Genomic DNA, 26556 nt, shown 5'->3' with positions numbered 1-26556 from the left:
AAACTTCCAATGTTGGAGCATTCACAACTTCTAGAGGCAAGTTGTTCCACTGATTAATGGTTCTAACTGTCAGGAAATTTCTCCTTGGTTCTAAGTTGCTTCTCTCCTTGATTAGTTTCCACCAATTGCTTCTTGTCCTACCCTCACGAGCTTTGTGGCAGCTCCTGAGATGTTGGAACACTGTTATCATGTCTCCCCTAGTCATTCTTTTCATTAAACTAGACATACCCAGTTCCTGTAACTGTTCTTCATGTTTTAGCATCCAGTCCCCTAATCAGTGGTGAAATCCAATTTTTTTTTACTACTGGTTCTGTGGGCGTGGCTTGGTGGGTGTGGTGTGGCTTGGTAGGCATGGCTTGGTGGGTTTGTCAGGAGAAGGATACTGCAAAATCTCCATTCCCACCCCACTCCTGGGGGAAGGATATTGCAATTTTTGTATTTATGTGTTTTATCCTGTGGCTGTTCACTGCCCTGAGTCCTTCGGGAGTAGGGCGGTATAGAAATTTAAATAAATAAATAAATAAATAAATAAATAAATAAATAAATAAATAAATAAATAAATAAAATCTCCATTCCCACCCGTCTGGAGCCAGCCACAGATGGTATTTGCCAATTCTCCAAACTATTCAAAATATCTGCTACCAATTCTCTGAACTGCTCAAAATTTCTGCTACCGGTTCTCCAGAACCTGTCACCCCTGCCCCTAATCATCTTTGTTGCTCTTCTCTGCACGCTTTCTAGAGTCTCAACATCTTTTTTACCTCGTGGCGATCAAAACTGGATGCAGTATTCCAAGTGTGGCCTTACCAAGGCATTATTTATTTAGCGTATGGTCACACACAGTATTAAAACACTTCATTTTTACAGGTTAAAAACAATTAAAACAATAAAAAAGCAGTAAGAAAACCTAAAAGGAAAACAGAAATAACATTTCAAAGTTTAATGTCGAGTTTGGAGATCCAGTCAGTAGCTGCCATTGTTATGCAGAGGAAATCCCTAGAATCTCCTGGATACCTTCCGTTAGGGCGTTCCCTCACTATATGCTGGATAATAACCAAGGCATTATAAAGTGGTATTAACACTTCACGTGATCTTGATTAATAAAGTCAGCAGTAAAATTTATTTATTTACCAAATTTTTGAGACCGCCCATCTCACTCACAGAGGGATTGCAAGTGGTGTATTACAGGGGTGGGTTCTACTTACCTTTACTACCGGTTCACAATGGAATCTGCGCATGCGCAGATCACTGATGACAACATCCTGGGCGGGTGGGTGGGGCCTCCCACCGGTTTTACTACCAGTTCTTGTGAACCGGTCCAAACTGGGGGCAACCCACCACTGGTATATTAGTAAAAAACATAAAAATACCATATTAAATTTAATAAGGAAAAAATGGATTCAACAACAACAATTTATCATTACAGTCTTAGACCAGAGACCAGAACAAATAAAAGCACTCAGTATATATACACTTTAAAATTCTAGTATAAAATAATAAATAACAACTAAAATCTATAATAAAACCCAGTGTCAATTATACATGTTCTGACTATACAATAGTTGCAATCCCTAAACTGTGTGGCCCGTTGTAGTTGCGAGGTCTTTTGGTTTGCTTAGGATGTTTTGAAGGGCTTTAATGCTTTGGCCACCTAATGAGAAGGAAGGACTCACTGGAGAAGAGCCTAATGCTGGGAATGACTGAGGGCAAAAGAAGAAGAGGACGACAGAGAATGAGGTGGTTGGATGGAGTCACTGGAGCAGTCGGCATGAGATTAAATGGACTCCAAGGGATGATAGAGGACAGGAAGCCCAGGAGGAACATTGTCCATGGGATCGCGATGGGTCGGACACGACTTCACAACTAACAACAATAAATTGGCTTGCGTGCTACACTCATTCCATACGGTTGCAGTAGTCTGTTGGTGGTTTCTGAGATATTTTTGAAGAACGGCAATGTTATTCTGTATTGGGCTGAGTGGTCAGGCACTTTTTGATAAAGTGTTAACTTTTTATTATTCACATTTTGCAGGCTGGACGGATCCTATACTTCTCTTTTCACTCTGAACGTCTTCCTTGTTCACATTTAATGGTATTATTGGAAAAATGAGAATCGGGAATATTGAAATATTCAAAATTCTGGGCTGTTTTATAGCTTTGGCTCTTAGCCTAACAGCAATAGCAATCGCACTTAGACTTATATACCACTTCACAGTGCTTCACAGCCCTATCTAAGCAGTTTACACAGTCAGCATATTGCCCCCAACAAACTGGGTCCTCATTTTACTGACCCCAGAAGGATGGAAGGCTGAGTCAATCTTGAGCCTGATGAGATTCAAATTGCCAAATTGCAATTTGACAGTCAGCAGAAGTAGCCTGCAGTACTGCATTCTAAGCACTGCACCTCCGCAGCTCAATGCTGGAGATTGGATTCCAAATAACAGGTAGACATTAAACGTGGATTGATTTCAATAAAATTTATACATCGATTTATCTTCAGATCAGGTATTTAAATCAATTTAATTAAAATAACACCTGCTTCTTGGGAACAGAAGAATGAACAATCCTGTACATTAAGAATCATATTTAACTGCTTTTATTTAAAGTTTGATTAAACTTAAATAATTCTGCATATATTATTTGGATACTCATACTCTTCATTTGAACTTGACAATATAATTGGAATGAAATGTGATATTTTCATTATTTAATTTCTTTTTATTAATTGATCCTTGTTGTTCAGTTCCGGCCTCAGCAAAATGATGAAACATTTTGGGAAGAAGATACATCCAAGTAAGGCCCCACTGGAGGACAAGATGGAGAAGACCTCCACAGCTACCATGGCTTTCCCTGTAGTGCTCAGGAAAGCTGGCACAAAGGAGACCCAGACACTGCAAAAAGCCAACATACTAAAAGTAATAAATTTGGCTTCATTAAAGCTGTCAGGTAAATTACGGGCAAGGAACGCCACAATGAAACTTGCAGTAGCCAAGAAACCGAGGTAGCCCAGGACACAATAGAACATAAGGATGGAGCCTTCGTTGCATTGCAAAATTATGGTTTCTCTAACAGAGTGCTTGTCTAACTCAAAGAACGGATAAGAGGTTGCCAGCCACGCAATACAAATGTTGACTTGGAAAAAAGAGCACGAAAAAACAATGGAAAGGGCCAATCTTTTTCCTACCCATTTCCTCATCTTGGTTCCCGGCTTGTTGGCCATGAAAGCCATGACCACAGTGATGGTTTTGGCCAAGACACAAGAAATAGACACTGAGAAGATGATGCCAAAAGTTGGTTGCCGGAGAAGGCAAATCACTTTCCTAGGTTGGCAAAGAAATAATATGGAAGAGAGAAAGCAGAGCAAAAGAGACACAAAGACGGTGTAAGTGAGGTCTCGGTTATTGGCTTTAACTATGGGAGTATCCTTGTACTTAATGAAAGTTCCAAGTATCCAGACTGTTAACAAGCAAAACAAAGCAGCAACTGATGCCAAAATAATTCCTAAAGGTTCTTCATAGGATAGGAAACTTGTTTTTTTTGGCAATGCAATGATCTTGCTCCTTGCTTGGATACTGATCTTCAGGACATTCAAAACAATGTTCCATCTCTAGATTAAAAGTCAAAAAAAAAACACAACCTTCATCATTGATGAACAAAGTCAAACTATACTAACATTGATTCTCATTCTGATTTAAATCAATCCTCATTTTGCAAGATCATACTGAAATATAATATTTACTGAACATCATCATGTGGGACAAAAGGGAGAAAGTGTCAGAGTTCCGACGAATGCCCTAATTAAATCATGAGCCTCGAGCCAAGCTTCAAAAGAAATTCAGTCATTTACTAGGAGCTGCATGTTGACACATTCCAAGTGAAGCCAACTCTAACCCCACATAATTTATGGCCCAGGCTTGACCCTGTTTCCCCCCTCCCCACCAGGATGTGTCATCAATCATATTCGCCAATGTAGCAATTTCACGGGTTGTAGAGATCACTCCCCTCTGGCCGCTGTGGGTAACCCTGGGAGACAGCCTTGAGAGAGATATGTCTGGAATGTGCTTTTGTTTTTGGCTGCCATGCTGCTTTGCCATTTTCCCATCCCCCTTGCCTATGGCAACTCAAGAGCAGGCCAGGGATGCTTTGTGAGTTGACAGAAAGAGGATTTTAAAGAAAGTCTTTAAAACATAGGCTTTCAAGACTTCAAAATTTTGACAGAACTATGAAAGTGTACAATTGAAAAAAATAAGAAATTGATAGATAGAAATATAGGATTCAGGGGCAGGAGCAGATGGTAGTATTGGCATGAGGGACAAACCAGTGTCTTTTATGAAAATACTTTGAATTGTCTACCTCTGGAAGAGTAAGTTAGCATAAAACATTGAATATGGGGGAACCCCTCTCAGATATAACTTTTCAAAGATTTTGTCCTGTTTGTTTTCTACTTTCTCCTCATTTCAGACCCAAATTTATCATTTTTTGTAAACTCATTGAGAACATTCATCTCTGAATTATAAGCAAGGTGGAAGAGTTCTTCTAAAATGTTGGGCTCAAACCCAACAAGTTCATAAGAAATTCCCTTGAGAATGGCAGAATTTCAATTTGAACATAAACTTTATATATTTTTTAGATCATTTGTTGGTGAAATTCCCATGGTTCCCTGGACTTCATCTGAGGAAACATATACTTAGCAATACTCCAAATATTCTAGGAGAAGGAGTGGTAGAACAGGGGCAGAGTCAAAAGAGGGATCAGCTTAGAATCTCTATGTAGCCACAAATAGGGTAAGTCCAACTCCCCTTGAAATCCATAAACACTTATCTAACTCCAAGCAGGTGCTAACTGTTAGTTGAGAAGATTCCTGGGCATAGGCTGCTGAGCAATAAATCAATTTAATTGAACCACCATGTGTGAACCTGTAGAAGATGGAGAAGGTGACCCTGAGGAGAATCAAGTGCATCACAAGTCATGAGTCCCTGAATGCCTGGAAGAGATCCAAGTTTAGCCCACCTTTCATGCCTCTCTTATCTCCCGCTCATTTCCTTTGACCGTTAGTTGGTCAGATTCTTGTAGAGAGCATAAGCTTGCAATAAATCTTTATATTCATTTGAGGACCCATTTGTGGGGGCAATAAGCTGACTTTGTATAAATATACAAAAAGGATGAAGGCTATTGCTGAGCACATTGTAAGCTGCCCTGAGTCTCCGGAGAAGGGCGGCATATAAATCAAATTAAAAAAAAAAAAACACTACCTGAATCTCCTGATTTCCCCAGCGCTTGACAGGACCTGGTCTTTCACGTCTGACAGTTATATGCCCATCATAACAATTTCATAGTTCTGAGAAAAACATTTCTTTTAAACCCAGAACTGACCCATCTTATCTGAAATCTTTTCTTTGGGACATGGGACACAGTAATAGCAGCAGAACGGTTTCCCTTCTATTCTTCTTTTCCAAGATCCCGGGTAACAGTACTCATTACACAGTGAAATAGGAAGAATCTGCCCACAAGACAAAAGAGAGCTCACATTAAATTTAAGTATTAAAATATGTTTAACAATTTATACCAGGGGTGTCAAACTCAATTTCATTGAGGGCTGCATCAGAATTGTGTTTGATCTTGGGGGAGGATGGGGGGGGCATTGCCAGGGTGGGTGTGGCCCAGTGGTGGGTTTCAATTTTTTTTACTACCCGTTCTGTGGGTGTGGCTTGGTGGGCGTGGCATGGCTTGATGGGTGTGGCTTGGTGGGCGTGGCAGGGGAAGGATACTGTAAAATCTCCATTCCCTTCCCAATCCAGGAGAAGGTTACTGCAAAATCCCGATCAGCTGGGACTCAGGATGCAGATAATAGATGGGGGCGGGACCAGTCAGAAATTTTACTACCAGTTCTCCAAATTATTCAAAATTTCCACTACTGGTTCTCCAGAACTGGTCAGAACCTGCTGAAATCCACCTCTGGTGTGGCCAGCTTGATATCACTCGTGTCAGGGCTGTTTGTGGTGGCCCAAGCTGGCAGACGACTGCAGCTGATTTTTCTGGCACTGCAGGACAATCCTTTGGTGTTTCCAGGGCAGACAGATCTAAGAACCCCATGGGCCAGAGTCTTGAGTTTGACACCACTGATTTATACCATAAAGTGCTATATGGCAAATGTCTTTGGAGATTCTCAGTCATCCGGGTCATGGTTGTCCCAAAGGTGCTTTTTTCAAAAGGCAAGTGGACTTTGTTTTTCTTGAAGACGTTTCACTTCTCATTCAAGAAGCTTCTTCAGTTCTTCTTCTTCTGAAGAACTGAAGAAGCTTCTTGGCTTTGTCATAGCAAATAGAAATGTTTGGAGGTGAGGGAATGAATGAATGAATGAATTATAACAATAGCAATAAGACAAATACCACTTCATAATGCTTTACAACCCTCTGTCAAACCTTGGGGTTTGCCTTATGGGGGGGGAGGGGAAGGTCCTGGTGGTGGTGGGAAGTTTGTGATGCTGGCTGCTACAGCCACACTCCGGAGAAGCCCTGTTGGAGCACCAATCAGCTGTTTTTCCTGGCAGTGGCCTGCGCAAGGCAATCAAGATACCCGATGCTCAGCTGTACAACTGGGATGTTGACGATCACCTGTGCAGTCACACGGAGCCGGACAAGCAATTTCCGGGCAAGGCCTGTGCCAGCGGCATAGGCCTTGTGCCGCTGGCACAAGGAGGGGACTGCTCCCAGTGCTGACTTTGATTCCGGATTGCATCTGTCTCATGACCAGTGCTTTTTGGAGCTCATTTGTATACCTGAGTCCAGCTTAATAAACCCAATTATCACCTGCCCATATGCCTGGGGTTGTTACTACTGGGGTCAGTCTGGAGCGCAGATGATTTGAGACCCTCTCTAAGTGGTTTTCAGAGTCAGCATATTGCACCCAACAATCTGGGTCCTCCTTTTACTGACCTCGGAAGGATGGAAGGCTGAGTCAAGCATATTATTGTTTTTTAAGGAAACTATAAGTAAGACGTATGTTCAAATATAGCTTTGTATCATATTTATTTTGAAAACAATGATACAGTGTTATAGAATGCCCCCATTTTTAGGGAAATAAATGTTAGCGGAATCAAATGAAAAGCAAAAGAAAAAAGAAAAGAAGAAGATGTCAGCTCTGAGATGATCCATTCCAAAATAGGAGCGATTTTTGACTATACCTTATTGAAACCTGGGTGCCAGAAAACCCTATTTTCATCAATGACCAATTCTTTTCCTTTTTCAGCATTAGGATCTAATCTTCCAACTTTGACTCTCTGAAATGAGTTGTTCGGAAAAGTGATGAGGTTGATCACATCAAAGCCTCTTGTTACTTCCCCTTTCTCATTAAAGAAGATTCTCTCTCCAGCTGAGTTCTTGAAAGAAACACTGTGAAGAAACTGGTGGAGCTTTATGGGTGGGGAGGGGAATATAAATCAGGAAATGAAATCTATCTATCTATATAAAAATGGTTGTGTGTGTGTATAAGTTCCAGCATAACTCTGGAATGCCTTGAGCAATTTCAACCAAACATGGTACATAGATGACTTACTTTCTGGAACGAAATACTGTGGGGAGTAAGACACCCCTAACTTGGGGTTTGTGTTCTGTTAATGTACATCCTGTTGTGCCTTAAAGTGGCTTCTACTGTACTGCTTTAAAATGGGTTCTACTGTGCAGCACAGTGGAGTTTCCATGGTAATGGCTTCACAGTACTCCACAGGGGGGGTCCCTCTGGTAAGGGGGAAAATCCAAGATTAGAAATTACATTTGGTCCAGACATTTTCAACAAGGTTTTGATTATTCTTGAGGACAAATGTATGGCCATGATCAATAAAACATTACTGCAACTCGGCCTGCCTGCACCACTACGAGATCGACACGACATACTTTATGCAGATTACATACGAGAAAAGAACTACAACGTCGACCAGCTTAATGAATATTTCGTGGACAAGAAGCCGTTTCTAAATCAAGATCAGAATGATCATGGATCAGCTAGCAAAACAACAAAGTGATATCATTTTACTTGACGCTTCTGGGGCCACAGGGAAAACATTTTTAACTAATTTAATTCTCGCCGAAATCAGGGCTCAGGGTGAAGTGGCTCTTCCTGTCTAATACATGATTGGGATAAATAAATACCAGGGCAACCCCAGGTTATCAGCTAGTGATAAATAAAGGAGAGTATTTATAGTTCAAGTGTTGTAAAGAAGGGTGCTAGACTAGTTATTGATGATGCTACCTAGTTTGGGTAATGAAATGCCTGCAAGAAAGCAACCTAGAGAGAACAAAGGACCCCATAAATGATAAAACTAGGAGAAAAGGCTAAGCAGAGGTTACTCTGAAATCATTTGGTTGGATGTACAAATTAAGTAAGAACAATGGTTTTATCTTGGTACTTAATATATACCTAGAATAGAATAGAATAGAATAGAATAGAATAGAATAGAATAGAATAGAATAGAATAGAATAGAATAGAATAGAATAGAATAACAGAGTTGGAAGGGACCTTGGAGGTCTTCTAGACCAACCCCCTGCTTAGACAGGAAACCCTACACTACTTCAGACAAATGGTTATCCAACATCTTTTAAAAAACTTCCAGTGTTGGAGCACTCACAACTTGGAGACAAGTTGTTCCACGGATTAATTGTTCTAACTCTCAGGAAATTTCTCCTTAGTTCTAATCTGCTTCTCTCCTTGATTAGTTTCCACCCATTGCTTCTTGTCCTACCCTCAGGTGCTTTGGAGAATAGCTTGACTCCCTCTTCTTTGTGGTGGCCCCTGAGATATTGGAACACTGCTATCATGTCTCCCCTTGTCCTTCTTTTCATTAAATTAGACATACCTAATTCCTGCAACCATTCTTCATGTTTTATCCTCCAGTCCCCTAATCATCTTTGTTGCTCTTCTCTGCACTCTTTCTAGAGTCTCAACATCTTTTTTACATCGTGGCGACCAAAACTGAATGCAGTATTCCAAGTGTGGCCTTACCAAGGCATTATAAAGTGGTATTAATACTTCATGTGAAGATAAAGATAAAAGTTTCCCCTGGCCAGTCATTTCTGATTCTAATGGGTGGTGCTCATCTCCATTCCTTAGCTGAGGGAGCCAGCTTCATCTGAATCCTTTTCCATGGTCACGTGGTCAGCATTACTATATGCTGAGCAATAGCAGTGGCACTTAGAGTTATATACTGCTTTACAGTGCTTTACAATTCTCTCTAAGCAGTTTACAGAGTCAGCATATTGCCCCCAACAATTTGGGTCCTCATTTTACCCACCTTGAAAGGATGGAAGGCTGAGTCAACTTTGAACCTGGTGAGATTTGAACTACCAAATTGCTGGCAGCCGGCAGTCAACAGAAAATAGCCTGCAGTACTGCATTCTAACCATTGCGCCACCAAAGCTCATAGGTTGTGGGGCTTATGGAACACTGTTATCTTCCCACCTAAGTGGTACCTATTTATCTACTCACATTTGCATGCTTTCTGCTAAGTGGGCAGGAGCTTGGGCAAGTAACGGGAGCTCACCCATCACATGTCACCTGTATCTCAAACGCAGGCTGTCAGCTTTCCAGCGAACAAACTCAGTGGCTTTAACTGCTGAGCCATCATGCCCCCGATGTACTTTAACCTTCGCTTATTTTCCAGTCTTTATCAAATTGTATTAAACACCTATGTGAAAGGAAAGTGTAATAGCTGTTACCTGCCAAGGCTGGAGATTTGTGAGTTGAATCACTTTTCCCACCATCCTTTTGTCCCGATTTTGTCCATTTGATAGTAAAGTTTGCAAAGAATGCGCCACAGCGTAGACACCATTATAGATACCGTAACTATGACCAATCATTTCCATTTCAAAGATCGCTTCCGGCAGCCTCTCCAGTTTCTCTTCCCCAGTGCATTGTCCAGTATCCATTTTTGGAAATCCCGAATGAGGAAAGAAACAGTCAAATGCTTGCTCCCAAAATTCCTTTATAAATCCATCTCTCTGCCTTAAAGGTTTTATGGACTGAACAAAATCCGGAAATCCCAAAACATTGTTTGATTGGATTTGAAAGGAAACGGCCACATTGAACAATTGCAAATTCCAAGTCTTTTGAATTCCTGTGAGTATAAAATCCAATTGACTGGTCATGACCCAAACTTTTGTAAAGGGCATATTCACTTCAAAGGTCGGATCCAGCAAAAATATGACACTTGTGAACCATACAAGCAACAAAGATTCTCCATAAATGATAAATGTGTTTGCCTTGTTGTCTATGTAAAGTTGATGAAGAGTAGATGTTATGCCACCAAATTTATCCAAGTTATCAAAAGTGGGAATTCCTGGGACCTGTTGCAGGAAGGCTGAACAGATTTCGTTCTGTAAGAGCAAAAGCTGCAGTTTATGCAAAAATTGTTCTCCGCTGTCAGACTCGGAAGCAAAAAGCCCAACCCACTTCCATCCAAATTGTTGTAGCAATCGTAAAATCCCAATGTATAGAGTAGCTTCATTTGGGGCCATAAAGTAAAGTGAGGATAATTGACTACCATAAAATGCTTCCGGTGGATAGGAACCATAAGTCAGCTGAAAGAAAGTCAAAACAGGTTGAACTAGATTAATGGAATAATAGAATAACAGAGTTGGAAGGGACCTTGGAGGTCTTCTAGTCCAACTTTGGCTCAAGCAGAAAATCCTATACCATTTCAGACAAATGGTTGTCCAATCTCTTCTTAAAAAGAGCACCCACAAGTTCTGGAGGCAAGTCTGATTAATTGTTCTCACTGTCAGGAAATTTCTCCTAGTTCTAGGTCGCTTCTCTCCTTGAGTAGTTTCCATCCATTGCTCCTTGTCCTGCCTTCAGGTGCTTTGGAGTATAGGTTGACCTGCCTCTTCTTCCTGGCAGCCATTTAGATATTTGAACAATACTATCATGCCACCCCCTAGTCCTTCTTTTCATGAAACTAGATAAAGGTAAAGATTCCCCTTGCACATATGTACTAGTCATTCCCAACTCTAGGGGGCGGTGCTCATCTCCGTTTCAAAGCCAAAGAGCCAGCACTGTCCAAAGACATCTCCGTGGTCATATGACAGGCATGACTAAACGCCAAAGGCACATGGAATTTGCGGGACCGCCTACTACCACCAATAGCCTCCCACCGGCCGGTACGCTCTCATAGAGAGGGGCTCCTCCGGGTGCCGTCGGCCAAACAATGTTGACTGGTGGCCCCCAGGGGGAGAGCCTTCTCTGTGGGGGCACCTACTATCTGGAATGAGCTCCCCCTGGAGATACGGAGGACCCCGGATCTGCGCACCTTCCGCCGCGCTCTAAAGACTTTTTTATTTCACCAGGCGGGCCTGGCCTAACTTTCTCCCTCTTTTTAAACAATTTTAATAATTTTAATATTTTTTAATATTTTTAATACTCAAAGTTTAAATTTGTTTTAAATTGATTGGGGTTTTAATTTGTCTGGGCCAAACTATTTAATTTGATTTTATTTCTGCTTTTTAAATTTTGTATATATGTATTTTATTGTTGGCTGTTCACCGCCTGAGTCCTTTGGGAGTAGGGCGGTATATAAATCAAATAAAAGTAAAGGAAAGGAAAGGAACGCTGTTACCTTCCCGCCTTCCCAAAGGTGATCTCTATTTTTCTACTTGCATTTTTTACAGGCTTTCAAACTGCTAGGTTGGCAGAAGCTGGGACAAGTAATGGGAGCTTACCCCATTATGCGGCATTAGGGATTCGAACCGCTGAACTGCCAACCTTTCGATCGACAAAATCAGCATCTTAGCCACTGAGCCACATCGTCCCTTTGAAACTAGACATACCAAATAAGTATGGCCAAGTGTCCTCTTTTTCCCTGCTCTTTATTTTGAAATAAAGAAAATTGCTCCTGTAATTTCTTCCTGCAGTTATTACTACAATTATTGGGACATTCATTCATTCATTCATTCATTCATTCATTCATTCATTCATTCATTCATTCATTCAGAGAGGCAACCAGGGAAGATATTTGAGCAGAAAAAGGGAAAGTAGCACTCAAATGCTTTATCACTTATGTTGGCTGAGTAATTTTCAATTTCTCCCTAAGTCTTAGCCATGACCTTCTTGCTAGCTTCTTGTTTTACTGAATAGCTTTGTATGTGTGCGTGAGAGAGGGTGCACACATGCCCTTATGAGTCAGTTTTATTCTTGGAGACTGCCTGGATAAGTCCCTACAGTATTCTTGGCAAGATTGTAGATGTGGTTTGCTATACTTCATAGGGCTAACCCAAGGTCATCTAGCTGGCTTTGTGCCTAAGTCACAGTCTCCCAGTTGCTAGTCTGATCCTTTAACCACTGTGCCAAATTGGCTTTCTTTTTTGGGGGGAGGGGGATAAAATACAGAACCCCATGGATATTCTTTGGGCTTGAAATATAAATATATAAAGAACAGTTGCAGGAACTGGGTATACCCAGTTTAATGAAGAGAAGGACTAAGGGTGACATTGATAGCAGTCTCAATATCTCAGGGGCAGCCACAAGCAAGAGGAGGTCAACCTATTCTCTAAAGCATCTGCAGACAGAAGAAGAAATGGGTGGAAACTAATCAAGGAGAGAAGCAACCCAGAAATAAGGAGTAATTTCCTGACAGAGAGAACAATTAACCAGTGGAATAGCTTACCTTCAGAAGGTGTGGGGGCTTCATCATTGGAGGTTTTTAAGAAGAGACTGGACAGCCACTTGTTTGAAATGGTATAGGGTGTCCTTCTTGAGCAGGGGGTTTGACTAGAAGATCTCCAAAGTCCCTTCCAACTCTGGTATTCTAAGAGTTAGAGCCATCATTTAGGCCTGCTATTCTATTCTAAAAGGCTGGCTAGCACAAAGAACATAGAATAATAGAGTTGGAAGGCACTTTGGAGATCTTCTAGTCCAACCCCCTACTTAGGCAGGAAACTCTACACCATTTCAGACAAATGGTTATCCAACATCTTCTTCAAAACTTGCAGTGTTGGAGCATACACAAGTTCTGGAGGCAAGTTGTGCTGCTGATGAATTGTTCTAACTGTCAGGAAATTTCTCCTTGGTTCTAAGTTACTTCTCTCCTTGATTAGTTTCTGCCCATTGCTTCTTGTATTTCCCTCAGGTTCTTTGGAGAATAACTTGATTCCCTCTTCTTTGTGGCAGCCCCTGAGATATTGAAACACTGCTATTATGTCTCCCCTAGTTCTTCTTTTCATTAAACTAGACATACCCAGTTCCTGCAACCATTCTTTATATACTTTAGCCTCCAGTCCCCTAATCATCTTTGTTGCTCTTCTCTGCAGTCTTTCTAGAGTCTCCACATTTTTTTTACATCGTGGTGACCAAAACTGAATGTAGTATTCCAGGTGTTGCCTTATCAAGGCCTTATAAAGTGGTATTAACACTTCATGGGATCTTGATTCTATCCCTCTGTTGATACATCCTAGAACTATTTGAGATAGAACATTTCAAATTTCAGATAGGTATTGAGCACCCTATTTTATGCATCTTTCTTCAGCTGCAATCTTTTCAATGTTGTAGATGTTTCCTATATTTTGGCTTTTTTGGCAGCTTTTCTATCCTCCTCTTGTCACAGCTCCAGATTTCACCACAGATAGTGCTCAAACCACAATATTAGGCGACCCTCTCAAATATGATTAATTTCTAAACAAATGACTTGGTTAATTAATCCCCATATCTACACCAACCTGAGGTATCTTGTAGAAATCTATAATTCCTGCAATTTGGGAAGAAGTATCAGACCCAAGTCCTCCAAGAATGGCCATGAGATTTTTAGGAATGCCACATTCATAGTTGGGAAGAAATCTGTTTGATTTGAAAAGCAGGTCCAGAGTGGTCCGATAAGTCATTCTTGGATCATAGAAGCTGTCTGAGATGTGGAGACCAAGTGTGACATTGGATAGGATTTGTGGATCCCGGTTGATCTCCTCAATAGCAAATTCTAAGGAAAGGACATGCTGGTAGAATTTTGTGATCATACTGAAAATAAATGAAGTCTGCAGTGAATGAATTGATTCATATAAAATGATACTTTTTGGCTGTGACTAGAACTGGAATTGAAAGGTCAAACTTTTTTTGGTGCTAATATTTTAGAATTACGCAACTTGACATAGCACTAAATTGCAAATATGTTTGGGAAAGTAGCCATTCTATTATTCGTTCCATTATATCTGAAAATTTACTCTTAAAGACATACAATTTTATAGAGTGTTAGGCTGTAAGGCAAAATCATGTGTATATTGCCCCGTTTCCCCAGAATGGAATTTAATTTTTCCTTGAATATAATTTTTCTTTCAGCTTTGCTCAGTCCTGACATAGGTCTGAATAAACAGACTAAATATTCTTGTTTTTTTTAAGTCTCTCAATGGAAGTTAATTTAATATTGCAGTTCGGTGCTATTTTTTTTTACATCTATTTCTCAACTTACATAAAAATTGTTTTGCTTAAACAAAATGTATTGCATCATTTTTATTTTGTAGTACAGGATCGCCAGGGTTGAAAACTTTCATTTCCAATTTCTCTCTATATCATATCATCATAATATATGATACATATCCATCATCATATCATCTCCCTATCTATAGTTTCTCCATAATTCGGCTAATCTTTAGAAATTCTAAAGCAGGTCCATGTTTTATTGTATAATAGAGAAGACGAAGATGCAATTTTTTGTTTTGTCTATTTATGATAAGTGGAGTCAAATTCTGCAAAGACAATTGAAATAAGGTTGTACTTTTAGTGGTGAAGAAGAATTTACAGAAAGACTCGGCATCTAGCAAAATGCAGTCTACTAGGAGGTACCTCAAGAACCTTCCTATGGGTATATGCTTATGGAAAAAAGACAGAAAGTAAGACCCTTAGATCTCATCTAAGTAAATTTGAAAAGATAGAATAGTTCAGTATAAACGACTCCAGATTGCTAAATGCACTTTCTATATCTTTGTGATCTGAAGTGAAATCTTGAACAATGTCTTCATAAGCTTGTTAATCATTAGCAATGCTAAAAATGATTTTTAATTTGTTCCTCACAGTTTCATGGAGAACAGCCTTTTCCCTTGGTATATAGAATATAGAAACAGAGTTGGAAGGGACCTTGGAGGTCTTCTAGTCCAACCCCCTGTTTAGGCAAGAAACCCTACACCATTTCAGACAAATGATTATCCAATCTCTTCTTTAAAAACTTCCAGTGTTGGAGCATTCACAACTTCTGGAAGCAAGTTGTTCCACTGATTAATTGTTCTCACTGTCAGGACATTTCTCCTTAGTTCTAAGTTGCTTCTTTCCTTGATTAGTTTCCTGCCCTACCCTCAGGTTCTTTGGAGAATAGCTTGACTCCCACTTCTTTGTGGCAACCCCTGAGATTGGAGATATTGGAACACTGCTATCATGTCTCCTCTAGTCCTTCTTTTCTTCAAACTAAGTCCTTCTTTTCTTCAAACTACCGTCAAAAACCGAAGAGCAGTCAAGATCCTCATATTTTTTGTTAGACCAGAAACAAGAAATGTGATGTGCAAAAGTCAACAAGGGCCAAAATTCTCATTAGATGAGGATAGATATTTGCTTACTTTGTCATCTCAAATATCCTGTGTGATGGGTATTCATCAAACCAATGTTTATTGGAAATAAATATAATCTGAGAAACTATCCCTCCAATTAAGAGATCACCTGGCTGGTACCATTCATGCAGAACAGGAAAAGGTTCAGCAACCGAGCAATTCAGCGTATCCACTTTGATCACAGGAAACATCAGAAGGAAGAACATGTCTTCAGTACAAAGGCTACAAGTTGAGACAATCAGCCAGATTTTTAAAAATGGACCAGTCCATGTGCACCTCTTGAGAGAAATGAATTTAACTTGAACTTAAAGTTCAACAGGAGAATAAAGAAATGTTTCGGTACAGACAGCAGTCTTTCCTGATTAATAGTAACAAAAGATGGCAGAATCATGAAACTGAATAGAATTTTTTAGAATAACAGAGCTGGGAGGGACCTTGGAGGTCTTCTAGTCCAAATCCTTGCTTAGGCAGGAAACCTTACATCACTTCAGACAAATGGTTATCCAACATCTTCTTAAAAACTTCCAGTGTTGGAGCATTCCCAACTTCTAGTGCTCCAACAATAGCATTGTTTCTCTCTTCTTACTATCAAGATTCCCATACAAAGGTTGAGATTTTATCTTATCTCACACTTACTTTCTGTTTTTCAATTATTATTTTTTTGCATAGCCTTCAACCGATTTGAGCAGGTCAAGAAATGATAATGATTGGCTCGATTCTCAGAAGATTAAATTATCCATTCTACTTTTTTTTTATCCACAATGAAAACAACAGTGATTTTCCCATGGGAAAGATTATTTTAATTGATTTTAAAATGCTTGTTTCAAATTCATCTTGTCGATGAATTTCTAACTTTCCAAAAACAACACTCTAATCACCTTCTTGTTGTTTATTTCCCCAAAGTTCTAAATCTTTAAATACATACTTAAAATTTATTTCATTGAGGACTGAAGGAAACTCACCCACTGAATGCTATCAAACATGCTGTTCCAAAAGTTTTTAATATTCAAAAAGCAGTAAAAAATTATTCTAAAATTACTAATGAAACTTCCCCCCATCAACTACTTTAGAATTCAAGGCAGTATTTAATTTCCTTAATCACTTTCCCTTTTGATTTATAACATCATTTGTTCTATTTTTAAACATGTTGGCCATGACCATTAGGCAGGCCTAAATGATGGCTCTAACTCTTAGAATACCAGAGTATTCTTAGAATACCAGAGTTGGAAGGGACCTTGGAGGTCTTCTAGTCCAACCCCCTGCCCAGACAGGAAACCCTACACCACTTCAGACAAATGGTTATACACATCTTCTTAAAAACTTCCAGTGTTGGAGCATTCACAGCTTCTGAAGGGAAGTTGTTCCACTGATTAATTGTTCTCACTGTCAGGAAATTTCTCCTTAGTTCTAAGTTGCTTCTCTCCTTGATTAGTTTCCACCCATTGCTTCTTGTTCTACCCTCAGGTGCTTTAGAGAATAGTTTGACTCCCTCTTCTTTGTGGCAGCCCCTGAGATATTGAAACACTGCTATCATGTCTCCCCTAGTCCTTCTTTTCATAAGACTAGCCATACCCAGTTCCTGCAACCGTTCTTCATATGTTTTAGCCTCCAGTCCCCTAATCATCTTTGTTGCTCTTCTCTGCACTCTTTCTAGAGTCTCCACATCTTTTTTACATCGTGGCGACCAAAACTGGATGCAGTATTCCAAGTGTGGCCTTACCAAAGCCTTATAAAGTGGCCATAACACTTCACGTGATCTTGATTCTATCCCTCTGTTTATGCAGCCTAGAACTGTGTTGGCTTTTTTGGCAGCTGCAGCACATGGTTGGTTCATATTTAAATGGTTGTCCACTAGGACTCCAAGATCCTTCTCAGTTACTACTAGCTCTTCTTGAGTCAAGTTCATCCCTAGTCAAGTGCTTGCAACACTCTAGATTTTTGTTCTCTCACTTTAACTCAGATTCTTCATAAACCATTGGGAGAGCTTACATGTATGAGACAGTGGTGGGTTTCAACATTTTTTACTACCGATTCTGTGGGTATGGCTTGGTGGGTGTGGCATGGCTTGGTGGGCATGGCAGGGGTAGGATACTGCAAAATCCCCATTCCCTCCCAATCAGATGGGACTTGTGAGGCAGAGAATAGATGGGGGCGGGGCCAGTCAGAATTTTTACTACCCGTTCTCTGAACTACTCAAAATTTTCTCTACTGGTTCTCCAGAACTGGTCAGAACCTGTTGAAACCCACCTCTGGTCCACAGCATATGCTTGAGTGCTGGTTCCTTTATTGTTGATATTGGATCCTAAAAGGCAAAATCAACATACCACTTCAGTGTTGGGTTTATCGATTTTAAGGATGGTTGCTGCATGTGTTGTGATGTCGTTGTTCTTCTTTACTATATTTAACCATAGTCCCAATTTTTTTACAGAAATTGCTAGGTTTTTATTTCATGCATTGGTGCTTCATAAGACTCTGTCTATTAGAAGAGTCTGTTTACCAGCCATGTCTGTGAGAAGTGTCTGCATTTTATTCCCTTCAAGGAAGTAAAATATTGCATCTGTGTGGGTTTCTCCTTTCCCTTATCTTGCATCTCTAGGTACAAATGCTTAATGGTTAGCTTGGGGTGCTTGGCCAACTCATCATGACCAAATTGCCATGGGCAACTCATCATGACCAAATTGCCATGGCCAACTCATCATGGGACAATTCAATGCTGTGTTAATTGTTTCATTTGGTTACTTTCATTATTGGTGACCACATTTTCATTGAACTCTTGTATTTCTGGATGGAATTTCTTTACTTTATTATCATTGGCTACAGTTCCATTGAAATTCATTTAACTTTTGTATTTGTTGAATTGTCCTGTGGTGTTGTGTCCCATGGGGAGTTGGTCATGGCAAATTGTCCCATTCTGGCTTGGAGATGGGAGACTATAAACAAACAAACTGTCACATACTCTGATTGTATATGTATATCTATTGATCTATCTATTCCATCCCATCCCATCCCATTCTATTCTATTTAGTATTTGTATCAATCATCCATCCATCCATCCATCTATCCCATTCTATTCTATTCTATTCTATTCTATTCTATTCTATTCTATTCTATTCTATTCTATTCTATTCTATTCTATTCTATTTAATATTTGTATCAATTATCTATCTATCTATCTATCTATCTATCTATCTATCTATCTATCTATCTATCTATCTATTCCACTCCACTCCACTCCACTCCACTCCACTCCACTCCACTCCACTCCACTCCACTCCATTCTATTTAGTATTTGTATCAATCATCTATCTATCTATCTATCTATCTATCTATCTATCTATCTATCTATCTATCTATCTATTTACCTACCTACTTACCTACATACCTACCTATCTGACCATATGTCATACATACATGCACCTGCATGTAGTCAATATATTAAATCTCCTAAAAGCAACCAACCAAGGAAACCTAATTCCAAAGTCTTGTTCACTTGGGTTGTTGGAAAAGAGAAAGGGTTGGTTAAAGATTCTTGGGAAATGACTGAAAATGCAGGACCATGAGCACTTCTTCTGGAATGGGTCACCATAATAAGTATTAATAATAATTCTCTTTAAGGTCTCCTTTGGTAGAAATCAAAATTATATTTCCTGTAGATTGCAAATTCAATTCTTTTTCTCAGCAACTTTTCATAGTGAGAAAAATCACACACATAACATAACAAATCTTAATAACAATAATAATCCTCCATAAATCTTCCTTTGACAGAAATTAAAACTATATGTTTACAGGAGATAGCAGACAGTCTTTCTATTGTCAGCAAATTTTCATAGTGAGAAAACTCACATGATGTATTAAGTCCTCTTTATTAGTTGCTCTCTCTGGTTTAGCTCAGGCTTAAAAACAATGATGTAGCATTTGGGCAAAAACATGCATCCCAATAATGCAGCGCTGGAGGCCAAGATGGAGAAGACCTCCACAGCTACCATGGCTTTTCCTTTTGTGCTCAGATAGGCTGGAAAGAAGGAGATCCACACACTGCAGAAGGCCAACATGCTGAAGGTGATGAACTTGGCTTCGTTAAAGCTGTCAGGTAATTTACGGGCAAGGAAAGCCACAATAAAGCTGGCGATGGCCAAGATACCCATGTAGCCCAAGACACAGTAGAAGACGAAAGCTGAACCCTCATTGCATTGTAGAATCATTTCTTGGACCTCTGAGTGCATGTTCAACTCAGGGAATGAGGGAGATGTCGACAACCAAAGAATACAAATACATACCTGGAAGAGAGAGCAGGAAAGGACAATAGAAAAAGCCAATCTTTTCCCCACCCACTTCCTCATCTGAGATCCTGGTTTAGTGGCCATGAAAGCTACAACCACTGTGATGGTTTTGGCCAGGACACTAGAAATGGCCACTGAGAAAGTGATGCCAAAAGTTGGTTGTCGGAGAAGGCAGGTCACCTTGTCAGGTTGGCTGAGGAAGAGCAAAGAGGAGAGAAAACAGAGCAGAAGAGAGACAAGGAGGTTGTAGGTGAGGGACCGATTGTTGGCTTTGACAATAGGAGTATCCCTGTACTTAATAAAGGTTCCAAGTACCCAAGAAGTCAAGAAGAAGAAACAAAGAGCAGCTGAGGCTAAACCAATTCCTAAGGTTTCTTCAAAGGTTAGAAACACCACCGGTTTCAGGATACATCCTTTCTTTTCTTCATTTGGATAATGATCTTCTGAACATTCAAAACAGTCATCCATATCTGAAAGGAAAATCAAGGAATTTGTCATCTATCCATTCCAAATATTTGAAAATATTCATCTGATGGGTGCCAACTGTTATGGCTTCAACTGGTAATTAGTATGGTCATTTTTCTATGAAATTGCAGTTTTTTCTCTCCTCTGTTGTATCATTTAGGATTTGAGTGCAAAATTGTACAATGGAAAACACAAATTTTCTTTGAAATCAATGTACTACATTTGGATTTTTTCCATTTTTCCAAACCATATGGAAAAAAAAAAACTGTGATGATGAATATCAGAGAAGCAGAAATACTGACTCCAAGTGCAAATCAATATAATTCAGTTAAATTTTCAATTTGATTCAATTAAAATGTGAGTAAGCTAAGGAAACATAAAAAGAATTGATCCAACAAGCAAAAAGAATTATCTACTTTTACTTTCAAGAAAATGAAATCCCTGTTCTCTATACTTTATTCTGATCTTTAGTGTTTTTTTATGGTTCTACAAATACCTACCCTATGTCCCTTTGAGTATATCTAATTTATTGACAAATCTTACTTTGTTTGCTGAAGCTCTTTTGCTTTCTCTTACTTGTGGTAAAGAAGGCCAGAAAATAGCAGATCAAATGGGAAAAATGTATTCATGGATTCATGGATTCATGGATTCATGGATTCATGGATTCATTCATTCATTCATTCATTCATTCATTCACACTGACCTAAGCCACTTAAAAGGTTGTTTTTTAACTTTTATTTGTAAAATCTGTCATTTTTTATTTAAATTTGAACTAATGGTTGTCTTTGAAAAGTATAGATTAGACATCATACTTTCATAGGGGCCAAAAAAATAAAAAGATAAAGACGTTATTGAATTAATTAATTAATTAATTAATTAGAATTTGTCAAACAAAAATGAGAACAAGAATAAAAGAAAAAAAATACAATGACAGGGATGATAAGCAGGTTAGTGCACTTATGCACGCCTCCTCTACTGACTACTTAAGTATGAAGTAAGGTCCACGGAAATCAATTTGTGACTGAAATGAATATTCACCCTTAAAGTTACTAATTATATTCATCGTAAAATAGTTTAAGGCGTTTTACTTAAATCTGTCTAATGAAAACTTGATGGATTGTCTCACCTACCCTTTTGATTTGAAATCTTCCCTTCTGGACATGAAACACAGTTGTAGCAACAGAATTGTTTTCCTTCCAACCCTTTCTTCCAGTATCCAGGGGAGCAATGGTCATTACACTGAGAAATTGGGAGAACCTGGTCATAAACATAAAAGTCTTGTAAAGGGAGATTTTAAAGCAGTTACTAATTCTAGGCAATTTAGAACTAAGGAGAAATTTCCTGACAGTTAGAATAATTAATCAGTGGAACAACTTGCCTCTAGAAGTTGTGAATGCTCCAACACTGGAAGTTTTAAAGAAGAGATTGGATAACCATTGGTCTGAAGTGGTGTAGAGTTTCCTGCCTAAGCAGGGGGTTGGACTAGAAGACCTCCAAGGTCCCTTCCAACTCTGTTATTCTATTCTGTTCCGTTCCGTTCCGTTCCGTTCCGTTCCGTTCTACTCTACTCTACTCTACTCTACTCTATTCTATTCTTTGGAAAATAGGTTGATCCCCCCCCTTCTTTGTGGCAGCCCTCAAATTGAGTTTCCAAATTGCTACAGGATTTTATTAAATGGGATTTTTACTATAAAGATGTTGAAATTACATGGTTGTGTAACAGGAGCTCCTTGCAAAAGGGCAGGGTGAGTAGTTACTTTTGTGTGATGACATCCATACCAGGGGTGAAATGCTCCTGGTTCGGACTGGATCGCCCGATCCGGTAGCAATGGAGGCGGGTGGTTCGGAGAACCGGTAGCAAAAATCCCTGCCCCCCCCGCATTGCCCAGCTGAGCCGCACAATCATCAGAGGCTTTTTTTTATTTATTTTTAAAAGCATTTTTCCTACAATCTCTTTGGCTGAAAAAATACTCTTAAAAGTAAAAAAAAAAGCCTCTGATGATCACATGGCTCAGCTAGAATCATCAGAGGCTTTTAAAAGCGTTTTTTTCTACAACCTCTTCAGCCGAAGAGGTTGTAGAAAAAATGGTTTTAAAAGTTTTTTTTTTAAAAAAGTTGGCCGCGCCCAATCAGTCATATTACCCACCCACCCACCAAGTCACGCCCACAGAACCAGTAGTAACAAATTTTACATTTCACCACTGATATATACCTGGTTAAAAGCTGGGTGCCAGACAATCTCATCTTCATCAATGAATAATTCTTTCCCTTTTGGAGCACTGGGATCTAAGTCTCCAACTCTAACTTTCTGAAAGGATCTGTTAGGAAACGTAATCAGGTTGATGATGTCGAATCCACCTGTTGCTTCCCCTTTCTCATTCAGGAACACTCTCTCCCCAGCTGAATTGTTAAAAGAAATGCCTTGAAGAAATGGATGGAGCTACTTGAAAGGGAATGAAAGACAAAGAGAGTTGGAAAAGGAGAATAATGGAGAAAGACCATGATATTCAAACTTCAGTCACGCATTCTTCCCATTCCTGTAATAATGTTCAAATTTAGTATATTGAGAAAATTGATAATCTATATTGCATGGATATGTACAGGTCTATTATTAATTTGATATCATTTTAAGGAAATATAGAAAATAAAACCAAATGAAAACAGATTGTTTTGAATACAATTTCTGTTTACTGCTCAAATTGGTCAAGTCTAGACACCATACATTGTCTTCTCCTCCATTTTTCTTCTTCATCATTAGCTTTTGGGAGCTGGGACCTGACAAATTTCTTTTAGTCAGATTTTAGAGTTTCAAGCATTCTTTGGTAGGTAGATTTAAGGGAAGAGGAGGAGGGAGGGAGGAAGAGAGGGGAGGGGGATAGTATACTCAGGTTCTCAATCCTGAAATATTTGAGAATGGGTTATATGAACATAGACCTTATGGTAAACTCTTGGGGTTTACCATAAGTCTCAAAACCAACACCTCTTCCTGAAAATAATTTGGCTAGATCAGCAAAGAATGACTGTCACAAAAACTAACAACCCCTGTCTAACAACCAAGTCTTTACTAAATTACAAAAATCCAATGAAGAGAAATGTTTACATTTTAGAAATGTGTATTGGACAGGGGAAAAAAAATTACATCCTCATCTGGTGGGATGTTCATATTTTTCCAGTATTTAGCATATGTAATCCTTGCTGCCGTCAATATGTGTAACATTAAATATGTGGACGCTTTATCATAATCCTCTGATAGTATACCTAAAAGGCATGTTTCTGGTTTAAACTCAATATTTTGTTCAGTTATCGTTTCCAGCCAGTTATGTATGTTCTCCCAATGTTTTCTTGCTTTACCGCATGTCCACCACATGTGGTAATAGGTGCCTGGGGTCTGGTTGTAATTAGAAAAAATTGGGACTGTGCTGAAATGGACAGACTAACTTTAAATATTAAAGACAAAGAAGATTCAGAATACTATTGGACATGGAATAAATGGATAGAATGAATGGATAGACAAAAGAAGTAGAAATTAGAGAAAGTAAGATTATGAATGTTAATATTATAAGTATTGAAAATAAAGAAGAGGGAGTCAAACTATTATCCAAAGCACCTCAGGGTAGAACAAGAAGCAATTTCCTGACAGTTAGAACAATGAATAAGTGGAACAATTTGCCTCCAGAAGTTGTGAAATTTTTAAGATGTTGGATAACCATTTGTCCAAAGTGGTGTAGGGTTTCCTGCCTGGGCAGGGGGTTGGACTAGAAGACCCCCAAGGTCCCTTCCAACTCTGTTATTCTGTTCTATTCTATTCTATTCTATTCTATTCTATTCTATTCTATTCTATTCTATTCTATTCTATTCTATTCTATTCTATTCTATATAACTATAAACATAGTAATTGATAAAAATGTAAATAAGCTAATGCAAGAGGAAACCTAGTTTAAACTTTTTGGTTATATTATTATTACTGTTATTATATTATTACTATTGCTATTTAGTTTGTATTCTAAAGATTTATTACCAACTCTCGTTGGTTGTGTTCTATTTGTAAATGATACTCTGACAATGCACCGGTTTCCAGAAATGTTTATGAATGAAAATTTACAAAAATAGAAATAAAACAAAAGACTGCCTTCAGAAGCATTGTCACTGAATTCTTTTTACAACCAGGCTAAATAAATTTACACAAGACAGGACCAATCTAGATAGAGATAAAATGGTTATTTGTGAAATTAATTTATGAAATTGACTAGACTGAAATTTGCAAAGACAAGGTTTTTTTTTCAATCCACTTTTGTTCTATAATTTATGATCAGCTGTTACATTAATACATTTGTTTCTCGGTATCTGCATTGATCTGTGGCTACAAGCCAGTGGAAAAAAGTCATTTTAGACTATGGAGGAGAAGTATTCACTGGAACAAAAAATAGGTGTCGGCAAGGAGACATTACCTGCCAAGGTTGCAGATCTGGAATTTCAAACTTTTTAATTACTCTATGTTGGGCTCTTGATCTCACAGCCTCATGCAGAGAATGTGCCACTGCATAAACAGCATTGTAGATGCTGTAGCTTTGGCCAGTCATCTGCAACTCAAACAGAGGCGCAGGCAGATTCTCCAAATTCTCTTCTCCACTACAAGTTTGATTGGATATGGAGGGTGATTCTTCATTGGAATGTGAGCAGTCAAACAATTGTTGCCAAACCTCTTGAAGAAATCCATCCTTGTGGGTTGAAGGTTTGATGACTTGAAGAAACTCCGTGAAGCCTTGAACTTCTCTTGCGTGCACTGTAAAGGAAAGAGCCCCATGGAACAACTGGACATCCCAAGCCCTATTAAGTCCTGTCAGCATGAAATCAATTGGATACATCAGGATCCAAACCTTCCTAAATGATGCACTCTCTTTGTTTTCAGGATCACGTAGAAACGCCACACTTCTGAGCCACAGAATCGTGAAGGAATTGCCATAGACAAGAAAAGCATTAGCTTTCTGATCTGTCAGTTGATTAGAAATAACTGAGATCACCTCCAGAAATTCTGAAATTTCTTCTAATTGGGCTCGCTGCGGAACCTTTTGTGTGAAAGCTAAGCAGATCCCGTTTTGAGAAAGCAATGGGTGCAGTTTCTGCAAGAAATGTTCTCCCTTATTCTTATCGAAAGTGAAGACTCCAATCCACGTCCATCCAAAATGGAGAAGAAGCTGTATAACTCCATTGTACTGATGTTCCTCTTTTGGGACCATGCAATAAAGGGAAGATAACTTAGTAGCCTGGAGCTCTTCTTGGGCAAAGGATCCATAGGTCAACTACATAGGAAATTTAGTCATTATTCATTATGACAATGAAGGGAAACTGAATGAATTCCAAAAGTGAATTATAATACTTATTACAAAAGAAGACAATTTTCTGTCTTACTCTCCTGTCCAAATTACCTGTGGAATCTTGAAGACTTTTATAGTTTCTGCCATATAGGAAGAAGTATCGGACACAAGCGCTCCAATGATGGCCATGAGATTCTTCTGGCTATCACATTTGTAGTTAGGGACAAATTCCTGAGATTTGAAAAGCAGATCAAGAGTGGTGCGGTAGGTCATCCTTGGTTTGTAGTAACTGTCATAGATGTGGAACCCAAGAGTGACGTTTGGTAAGATCTGGGAATCCTCATTGATCTCCTTCACAGCAAAGGCCAATGCAAGGGCATGCTGGTAGAATTTGGTGACTACACTGCCAATAGGTTAAAGATCCCCATTGAAGAAGTAATTTTAAAGTTCTTATAATATGGCATCATTTCTAAATGAATAACAAACATTTCTGTTTCTGATGGAAGTAGGAAGATGAGAATTATGAAATGAGTTTCCATGTATTTCCATGATTTGCAAATAATGGACATAAACTGTTTCAACTTCTACCTCAGAACGACGCTATAGAGCAATGCACACCAGAACAACTAGACACAAGAACATTTTTTCCCGAACGCCATAACTCTGCTAAACGAATAATTCTCTCAACACTGTCAAACTATTCAATAAGGCTGCACCACTATTAATCTTCTCATCATTCCTATCACCCATCTCCTCCCACTTAGGACTGTATGACTGTAACCTTGTTGCTTGTATCCTTCCGATTTATATTGATTGTTTCCTAGTTTGATAGACTATAACTCTCATTAAATGTTGTACCTTATGATTCATGATGAATGTATCTTTCTTTTCTTTTTTTAAAAATTTGATTTATATGCCGCCCTTCTC

General features: G+C 39.0%; 1 protein-coding gene and 1 pseudogene across 1 annotated transcript; both read right to left on the bottom strand.

Moving 5' to 3' along the window:
• Positions 1-2706: 2706 nt before the first annotated feature.
• On the bottom strand, positions 2707-13991 carry LOC139324825 (vomeronasal type-2 receptor 26-like; annotated as a pseudogene).
• A 5429-nt stretch (positions 13992-19420) lies between these two features.
• On the bottom strand, positions 19421-25551 carry LOC139324824 (vomeronasal type-2 receptor 26-like). Its single transcript, XM_070954576.1, has 4 exons — positions 24763-25551; positions 22527-22754; positions 21445-21571; positions 19421-20319 (listed from the first exon to the last, which is right to left on the bottom strand). Exons 1-4 carry the CDS (start codon positions 25549-25551, stop codon positions 19421-19423), a joined length of 2043 nt encoding a protein of 680 aa, XP_070810677.1.
• Positions 25552-26556: the final 1005 nt, after the last annotated feature.

The sequence above is a fragment of the Pituophis catenifer genome, unplaced genomic scaffold (assembly GCF_029215685.1).
Source record: "Pituophis catenifer annectens isolate HBS135680 unplaced genomic scaffold, rPitCat1.0.hap2 SCAF_15, whole genome shotgun sequence".
NCBI classification, from domain to species: Eukaryota; Metazoa; Chordata; class Lepidosauria; order Squamata; family Colubridae; genus Pituophis; species Pituophis catenifer.
This window is presented reverse-complemented; position numbering and strand designations above follow the sequence as displayed.

Excerpts from the sequence above, each read along its gene's own strand:
- LOC139324824 (XM_070954576.1), bottom strand. The coding sequence starts at position 25,551 with ATGGTCCCAAAAGAGGAACATCAGTACAATGGAGTTATACAGCTTCTT. Across the intron at positions 22,755-24,762 it reads CAGATCTGCAACCTTGGCAG|CTCCATCCATTTCTTCAAGG; the intron begins GTAATGTCTCCT and ends CCTTTCAAGTAG. Across the intron at positions 20,320-21,444 it reads GAAGATTTCAAATCAAAAGG|ATATGGATGACTGTTTTGAA; the intron begins GTAGGTGAGACA and ends TTTTCCTTTCAG.